General features: G+C 46.7%; 1 protein-coding gene and 1 long non-coding RNA gene across 2 annotated transcripts; one reads left to right on the plus strand and one right to left on the minus strand.

Annotated features, from left to right (window-relative positions):
* Positions 1 to 2,969: 2,969 nt before the first annotated feature.
* Positions 2,970 to 7,355, minus strand: LOC103469473 (zinc finger and SCAN domain-containing protein 21-like). Its single transcript, XM_008417170.2, has 2 exons — positions 6,491 to 7,355; positions 2,970 to 5,472 (listed from the first exon to the last, which is right to left on the minus strand). Exons 1-2 carry the CDS (start codon positions 6,681 to 6,683, stop codon positions 4,502 to 4,504), a joined length of 1,164 nt encoding a protein of 387 aa, XP_008415392.1. The 5' UTR covers positions 6,684 to 7,355; the 3' UTR covers positions 2,970 to 4,501.
* LOC108166482 (uncharacterized) lies at positions 5,479 to 6,006 on the plus strand. The gene is made up of 2 exons (XR_001776837.1): positions 5,479 to 5,615; positions 5,702 to 6,006. It is a non-coding gene; the product is annotated as an uncharacterized LOC108166482 (long non-coding RNA).
* Positions 7,356 to 9,295: the final 1,940 nt, after the last annotated feature.

Genomic DNA, 9,295 nt, shown 5'->3' on the forward strand with positions numbered 1-9,295 from the left:
GGATGACGGGAACAGCCGGGGAACGGGCATCAAAGTTCAGCTCAACGATCCGTCACAGAGCCAAACATGCCAACGTTATTTCCTGTAGTTCTGAAGGTTCTGGTGGTTCACATGGAAACCCAACATCAGATTATTAAATCAGATTTCATCCAGAAATATCGGGTTCTGTCTCAAAATTACTGCATCAATGCAGCGTAGCATGGAGACCGGCCTGAGGTTCTGATGAGGTTCTGATGACGTTCTGATGAGGTTCTGGAGGTCCAGGTTGCTTTGGTAGCAGCCTTCATCGCTGGTTCTGCCTCCTCTTCCTGACAGAACCTTTTGGGTCGTCTCTTAGGTTCTGATGCTGCGTTGACCGTGGGGTTCAGAAAACCCAGTGGACCAGAACCAGAACCAGCAGATGGTACCAGATCAGAACTGGTTCTGGTTCATAGCTGCTGTCATCTCTGGTACTGATGCATTTTTTCCTTCCACTCAACTTTCCGAGTCGGTAAATGTTAGTTTTGGTTCTGTGATCCAGAATCATCAAACGGATCTGAACTGTGACGACTTTACTTTGACAGGAGTCATTTATTATTGAACTATTGGTTCATTTTTTAATTGATTTTTATTTTTGGACTAAAATAATTCACATTTTTAGAAGATAAAATATTCATCAGCGAAACAAAAAAGTCAGGGACGCTGATTAGTGGGCTACTCCCGACATGTTAGGACTACGTAAAATTAAATACATTGAAATACATTTAATTTTAGACACATTATTTCTAAAATAATTTTGTTAAATTTTCGTCAAACCGCCTGTGAAAATCCCGGGTCTTTCCGAAGGGCTAACAGCCCCTTCAGCTAACTGTCAGGCGCAGACAGGAGTCTAGCCACGCCCCCTCAGCCCAGGGCCGCAGGGTTCAACCAATCAGAATGGACTTACCGCCATCTTGTGTGTGTGGGCGTGGCTTAGAGTAAACTGAGAAGGGGCGACGGTGAGCAATATGAGCATAAGGAGGGGTTATTTAGCCTTTTGCGTCCCAGAAAAGTGAGTTTGTCTTTAAATAAGGCCTCGTTTAAAAACATATTGTATCTTGTTTGAATATCGGTGTGATTGGTCCTTCAGGTGCACTGATTGAGAAGGACCTCGCTGCAGCAAACAGGAAGGGCGGGACAGGAAGGGGCGGGACGGACCGCTGTCAGTCTCACCTTATTTGGAAATGGGACCATTGCAATCCGGAAGTGAAGGGGGCGCTGTTTCCTATACTTCCGTTTTTATTTTCTTTTGAAATCTGTGATATATTTTCACCTTTAGGAAGGAGTTTCACTCTCAGAATGTATTTTAACTTCTTTCTTTTATTTACTTCAACGCAGCTGACAGTTTCTAGCAGTTCTGTAGCTTTCGGTGTCCTTCTAAATCTGCTCCTTAGTCGCATCTTTTCAGGCCTGCTACTGCCTCTAGTGGCGTGGGGTGGTAACACAACTAATATAATTCCATTACTAAATCAGAATACCGCAAAGTCTTTATTATTTATTATTAATTCTGGCATTACTGGAGCAGTAAAAGATTAATTCACTCACAAAAGAACATACCTTTTCATTTTCTTAAGGAAATAGAGCTAATTAAATGAGATAAGACCTGAAAGTGGTTCCAGTTTCTCTCGATGGCCAACCTGTTGAAACTCTGGCAAATTTTAAATTCCTTGTGTCATTTTTGGACAGTCAGCTCAACTTGGCTGAAAACACTGACTATATTGAGGAATTATTCTCAGAGACTCTACCTTTTAAGAAGACCTGGGGTTACCCAGCTAGAGGTTGTTGAGTTAAAATGTTCAAACTTAACACGTGTAAAAATGTAATTCATAAATATGATTTATCATTTTAGAATCAGAGGAAAATTTCCTCGTTGATGGATTAAATAGTTTCATCTCATTTTTTTCTATAAATGAGACTCGACAACAAAAAGTCTCTGAATAACATACATGGCACTGTAAAAACAAAAAAAAGGAATTTTTGCTTATGTCTGTTTAACAACCTGGGTTGTTATTATTCTGTTCATTCGTTTGTTTATTGACTTTTAATCAATTAAATTTCTTACGTATACATTGCGAATGGTATTTTCATTATAGTTCATCATGTTGTTTTTCATGTTTCTTTATTTCTTTTGTTCCTCCCAAAATTGATGTAGATATATAGATATTATTTATGATATATAAAGGTCTTGTTTATGTCATTTAATTAGATCTACATCCTTAAGAAAATGAAAAAGTATGTTGTTTTATAAGATAATTTATCTTTTACGGTGCCAGTAATGCCAGAATGAATAATAAATAAAGACTTTGTGGTATTCTGATTTAGTTATATTAGTTGTGTTACCACCCCAGGCCACTAGAGGCAGTAGCAGGCCTGAAAAGATGCGACTAAGGAGCAGATTTAGCCGCCACTGAAAAAAAATAAATACATTTTTCTGTTTGCTGATTTGATCTTTCGGCTCTTCCATCAGCTGCAGCGCCTCCTGCTGGCCTCAGTCAGATTAACCCAGACTAGGATTAGAAGGGGTTTTCTAATTTAATCTAATTTAATCGTTGGCTCCTTTTGATTTGTTAACATGATTTAATATGTTATTAACCCTAATCTGAGATTCCCCTGATTTAATCTAAACTCCTTCATAGTTTAATCTGCGTTTCTTCTCGTTTCATTTCCAGATTAACCTTCATTTAATCTAGAAATGATCTTAATTTAATGATAATTTCCTGATTTAAATTAGTTTTGTCTTTATTTGATCTGTTTTCTAATTTAACGTATTTCAATCTGAGTACGTTTTAATCTGGGTTCCATTATCTTAATCTGGATTATATCCTGTTTTAATCCGAGTCTGTTGATCTAATCTCCGTCCTCAGACTGAACCGTTGTTCTCTTGTTGAGAATGAAGACGGTGGTTTAAATTAATCCAAGTGGTTCTTAGGGTTCCTGCATGGATCATGTTGATGTCCTGTCTCTGTTTCTATGGTAACGGAAACTTCCGGGTGTGTTTACATTTTTCTGGTTCCTTTTTCTGCACGACTGAATGTCGGATCGTGGCTCTGGATTTCCACCTGCGGTTTTTCTGACAATAAATCCTGCCTGCAGCTCTGCCTGCGCGCTGCCTGGGTTTGTGTCCACAGCGCCCCCTGCAGGCAGCTGGATTAGTTCAGGTCGGCGGAGCAACATGGAGGCTGAAGCTCCGGATGTTTCATCATCAGAAATCTGAGACGATGTGGAAACATTTTTATGATTTAATGGAGCAAAAGACAAAAGCGAGTCGCATGAAAGATCAAGTTTAGATGTTGAGAAACTGTTGATTTGAGGTTATTCCATAAACATTCATTTATCTCCAGGTTAAACGGACGATTCTCCATTTTGTTTTCTTCATGTCTGATATGCGGCAGAAAGTGTCATAGAAAAAACATTAACACCATTTTTATCAAGTTTAAACATTTTATTGAACATTTTTCTCATGAAACCAAAATCTGATGATCAAATTTTCACCACTGGGATTCCTGATCCAGTTTTTTCTCTGGGAAGTTTAGCACAGCTCAGTCCAACCAGTCATGTAATGGTTGTCATGGCCGGTTGCTATGGTAACCCCAGGGCGCTGCAGGCCGCAGTGCTTTCCCGGACCGTCCTCACTGGATCCGGTTCAGTTTTAGACCTGCTGGATGTTTATTAAAGAGCAGATTAGATGTGGCCTAGTTAAAGGCCGGGTTTGCCTAATGTCGCTGCTTCTGCTACTTCCAGGCTGCTGACAGTTTCCTTCTTCCAGAACCTGGCAGCGCTCCGGTCCAACTCTTCACATGTTGATTCAGCAGCAGATGTTCTGATCGGAAGACGAGCAGAAAAGATTTTCATCCTGAGCTTCAACACAAACCAGCAGAGCTGCTCTGGTTCCGGAGACTCCAAACCCTGAGGTCAGGATCCTCAGGGAACCTTCAGGAGGTTCTGGTTCCTGCCGAGCCTCCAGCAGCGGGTCGGACTCCACTGCTCCCCATGGGAGGATCCATGGCAGATGCTGGGTCTCTGGAAGCTGCTGATGGGCCTGATGAACATTTGCTCCATGTCTGCTGGTCAGACCTGGATCTGCCTCCCAAGTCCTTCCCGTCTTCGCTCCGGTTGCATCTGAGATTCTGTGTAAACCGGTTCTGTCCAGTTCTGGTCCGATGTCTCCTAAATATCTGATTGGGTTCAGGAAATGCTGCAGCCCTCCAGGTTGGACATGTTGGAGCTGGTACACATCCAGAACCCGTTTCGTAGTCCTGGTTCTGATCCAAACAGGATTTGGACCTGCTGCTGGTTAGTGTTTGGACCCAGACCTCTCGGTCAGGTTCTGTTCTGACTGGATCCAAAACGTTCTTTTCACACCACATTTATTCATTCTGAAACTCCCTGAACAGTGACCCCATCCGGTCCGCAGAAGGTTCTGCTCCTGCAGGTTCTGAAAGGTTCTGAGTGAGTCCGTGCCCCGCCGCCCCGGTCCATCCGTTCAGGCGCTGGCTCCATAGCACAGGTCCCTCCTGAGGTGCAGCTGCAGGCCGCTGGCGCTGGTGAAGGTCTTGGCGCAGCGGCCGCAGCGGTACGGTTTCTCCCCGGAGTGTGTGCGTTTGTGCTTCTTCATGGTGTCTCCGTCGCTGAAGGTGCGGCAGCAGAAGGGGCAGCTGTACGGACGCTCGCCGGTGTGGATCCGCAGGTGTCGCCGCAGGTTCCCTCTCTGGCTGAAGCTCTTGGAGCAGAAGGTGCAGCGGTGCGGCCGCTCGCCCGTGTGGGTGCGCAGGTGGCGCCGCAGATCGGCCGACTGGGCGAAGGACTTGCAGCACCAGTCGCAGGCGTAGGTCTTCCTCTTCTGCTCCAGATGGAGGCGGAGCCCCGCGCTGTGACTGAACGCCTCGCCGCAGCGGGGGCAGCGGTGTACGAGCTCAGGGATGAGGGCTGCGACCGCGGCGTCTTCAGGCGGCCGGGTCTCCTGAGAGGACGGCCCGGTTCTGGAGGCGTCCTGCTGATCCGCCGGCAGCTTCTCTTTCTCAGACGTGTAGTCAAAGCCCGACTCAACATGAGCGTTCACAGACTCAGCTGCTCTCTCTTTGCTTGCTTCTTCGGGTTCGGCTTTGACCCGTGCCGGTGCCGGTGCCGGTGCCGGGGCCTGTGGCTCCTCCCTCGCCGCCGGCCCGTCAGCGTGGATCCGGGGAGGATTCAGGGGCAGATGAGCCAGGAGAGGAGACGTCCTCCGGAACGCCTCCGGCAGCGGGTCGGGTTTCGGTGTCTGATCCCAGAGTTCTGCGGGCCGGAGCTGGGTCGGTGCCGATGTCGCTTCTTTCGGAACCGACAGAAGTTGGACTGAAGCCGGAGGAGGTCTGAACTGGGTCAGGGAGGAGTCTGGCTCCTCTAGGAGGGCTCTGGGTTTCAGGTCACTAGGCTGCTGCTCTGCAGGTACGAAACCCAAACCGGCCTGGGTCGACCCTGAAACAGAAACAGAACCCGTTCACCTCATGCCAAGCAGTCACAACATTAAGACCTGGAATCTCAGGTTCCGAGTGGCGTCGGTCAGAGGAACCTGGGACTGTTGGAGCTAAAACATCAACGACTCGGCCCACAGAACTCAGGTGACCTTTAAGGAGATTGTTGCATATTTATGGAGTCCTGCTAGTCAGAGCAGGTCCAGGTTATCTTCACCTACAATTATCTGCAGGTGTTCCACAAGGATGCGTCCCTGGACCCCTGCAGTTTCTCACTGCAGCACCAGCCTGGCACCATTACAAACCCCCGGTCCAATCACAGGACTGACGCTGAGGGCTGTCCAATAGATGGATGCCCCCAGAGGTCAAACACTGTCATGACGTCATCCTTGTGCGACACAAACTCAACGCAGCGCTGGATGATTTGGAAGCAGGTTGAACATTTCTGTTAAAATACTTTTTATTGGTCTGGTGTGATTCTGAGTCAAAACACCTGAAGTCACTCTGAGGGAAATAAATCAACCATTTTACTTTTTGAAGTGATTTAGTTAAATTAACTTTTTGATAAGATCATTTAATGAGCTGCATCTGTAGGATTCTGCTCATTACAGCACAGACTCGGGCTCAACGTCCCTTAAAGCTTTTCTAAAAATATCATTTTGTGTTTACATATCAACATAAACCAATAAATCTGTTCAGTGAGACTCATTTAGACCCAATATCAGCTTCACAATAACTGATTTCCACTGAGCTGGACAGCAGAGTCTGTTAGTTTCTAATGAAAGTCACCATCAGCTGATTCTCCATCAGCTTCAGGGGAAGAGGAAGTAAAACCTGAAAAAGTCCCTTTTGTTTTAATATACGGACAGAAATGGTCCTTTAAGCTAAAGCCGAATATTAAACGCGGTTCTGGTTGCACAGAATAGGTTTTTATACATTTGATTTGGTCAATATTTAACGTTAAAATCGCCAGTAAGTTTAAAAACCAGAGATTTCCCGGAGGGGTTTGGAACGACCCTCACTCAGCCACTCGGTCTCGGCCTCCAGCAGCAGGATGTCCCGCAGCTGCCTCCGCAGACTCTCGTTCTCCCGCCGGGTTCTGGCCGTCTCCTCCCGGTACTGGGCCACCGTGTCCTCCACCACGTCCAGAACCTCCTTCACCACGGCGGTGAGCCGCTCCGTCAGGTAGGCGCTGAGCAGCTGCAGTTTGGTCATTTTGATCCTGAAAACACCGACAGCCGAACCAGAACCGAATATTACCGACCAAACAGGAAGCGGCTGGGCGAGCCTTCAAAATAAGACTCCGTCGAAGAGTCCAGCTTCGCTGAGAATCAGTTTGTGTTCAGAACCGAGGAGAACCCAAAAGAGAGGAAACTGGTCAGCCAAAGGTCCGCCTGCCAGGAACTGGACCTCCAGAGACGGCCCAGTGAAACCAGTTCACTGGTAAAGCTGCTGCTGCTGCTATGACGGGGAGGAGCCTGGCATGGTGGTGGCAGCAGGTGCTGTGGGCTCTCACTCAGTGAACTGACTGATGGAGGAGCTCTGGACCCAGACGATCCAAACTGACCCAGCAGGTTCCGGACCTGCCAGAACCTTTAACTCACCCGTTGTTCCAGTAGTATTATTAAAACCATAGGAGGAATGCGCGTTGCTATGGTGAGGTTGCTATGGTGAGGTTGCTATGGTGAGGTTGCTATGGCGATGACCTGCAGCTCGGTCATAGAAATGTTTCGGGTTGTTTAGACCTGATTTCTTCCGCCTCATAAAAACTGATGTTTTCATCACCAAAACCTTTCTATGAACTTTTAAAGTAAAATAAATTCTTTAGTTTCTTAAGTTTTTCCTGTCATCAAAACTTTCACATAGAAGTTAAAAGGTTTAATAATAAATGAATTGTATATGAAACACTTTTACATTACAAATTTAAAACATTAGATGAAGGCAGAACTATGACAAAAATATATTAATGTCCGGGTTTCTTCTTATTAAACAGAAATAAAATTAAATGTAATTGTTTCCCAAAACGTTGTCATATGAAAAACGGTTCTGGTTAATTAGACTGAACTTATAAAGTGTTTTAAAGTCATTTTGAGTCGCACTGGACTCACATTCACCCATTTAAACGAGGAAGCTGGACAAACAGCCACCCTGGTTCTGGTTCTGGTTCTGGTTCTGTGATGATCCAGAGATAATTCAGTTGAACGGATTTCAGCTCTGCTTCCAGGTCACACCAGTAAAACCAGCATTAGCTTCTTTCTTTTACTGGTTTCTCCTCGTTGCCGGAATAAATCTCTTATGTTGGGTCCAAATATCTCTTATTTGACAGTAAAATTCAATCTAAACGTTCAATCTGCTGTGAAAGTGTCGGGATAAACTAAACTGGTTCTATAAATAGGGAATAAAACATGAAAAAATGTTTGTTTTCCGAGCTTCAGTTCCACCAGCGGCCGCTGGGTGGCGGTGAAACTTTACTAAAGCTGCAGACAAACCACGATCAACACTTCCTGTAGAATACCAAAATAAGAGCCCAGGCTGAAAAGCGCTCAGAGTCAAACTGCTTCATGGTAAGATTAGAACCTCAACCCGTCCCGGTCGGTTCGGTCTCGGTTCTCTAGGCCTTTAATGGATCCAGACAAAGTGTGTGAGGTTCTGGGAGTCCAGACCGACCCGAAGGATCCGGATGGAGAAAAACAGACTTGGGTCACCAGAACTTCACTGCCTGGCTATTTGTTCTGAAGTCTGCGGTTCTGTCGGGTTTGGTCTGAACCGGTCCGGTCCGGTCCGGTCTGGTGGGACCTCGAGTCGAGCCGACAGACCAGAACTTGGAGGGAATAAAATAATTTGTGGCTTTAAACATTTAAAACAACAATCTGAAAAGTGTGGTGTGCTTTATTGGGTCAGAACTCTGGAGCACCTCCTCTCACTGACAGGAGGGACGGAACATCAAGCTTTGACTAGGCCATTCTGCTGACCTAAACCGGCCCATAACCTCCACCAGTCTCAGGTTGGACACAAACTGGACTCAGACATGGAGGAAATGAGGGACAGTGGACAGGCTGAAGACTAGAGAACAGGGACCTCACAGGCTTTTATTTTGAAAGCTCTTTCCGTCATGTATGTGTGTACACTTCAGAAAACAAAAGAAAGCAGCTACTGTACACACACACACACACGCACACACGCACACACACACACACACACTCCCACAGACACTCACACACTCTCTCTCTCTCACACACACACACACACACACACACACACACACACACACACACACACACACACACACGCACACCTGCAGTTGGAGCTGCTGCAGATTCTCTGCATCGTCCGGAACCAGAGAGGAGCTCAGATCCTCCGTCCTGCTGCTTTTCTCCACTTCAGTTTCCAGACCCGCTGCTGGAGCCGAACCTGTCGGAACCACCCGGACTCACCCGAACCTGCCGGACCCCCTGCAGAGACACAATGCAGCTCACCCTGCTGCTGGCTGTGGAGTGAACCAGGTGAGCTTCCAGAGGTGAGAGAACCTGCTGCTGGTCCTGGTTCTGGTCCCGGTTCGGCTGGTTCTGGGTGGGCGTGTCACGCCTTTGTCTCAGCCTGCGGCTCTCGGCGGCTGAACGCCTGGAAGGTTCTGACTCGAGCTCAGCTGCTCTCCTCCGGCTGGTTCCGTTCAGGTCGAACTGGACCTCAGCTGCTCGGTTCTGGACGGGTTCTAGAACGTGCTGCCGGCGGCTGGCGCCGGTCCAGTTGGTCCTGCCGGAACCAGCAGGTCCATGAATTTATTCAGACTCTTTGTGTTTGATTTGAAATGGCGCCTTATTATATTT

Source organism: Poecilia reticulata, linkage group LG8, assembly GCF_000633615.1.
Source record: "Poecilia reticulata strain Guanapo linkage group LG8, Guppy_female_1.0+MT, whole genome shotgun sequence".
Classification (NCBI taxonomy): domain Eukaryota; kingdom Metazoa; phylum Chordata; class Actinopteri; order Cyprinodontiformes; family Poeciliidae; genus Poecilia; species Poecilia reticulata.

Excerpts from the sequence above, each read along its gene's own strand:
- LOC103469473 (XM_008417170.2), bottom strand. The coding sequence starts at position 6,683 with ATGACCAAACTGCAGCTGCTCAGCGCCTACCTGACGGAGCGGCTCACC. Across the intron at positions 5,473-6,490 it reads GGCCGAGACCGAGTGGCTGA|GGTCGACCCAGGCCGGTTTG; the intron begins GTGAGGGTCGTT and ends TTTCTGTTTCAG.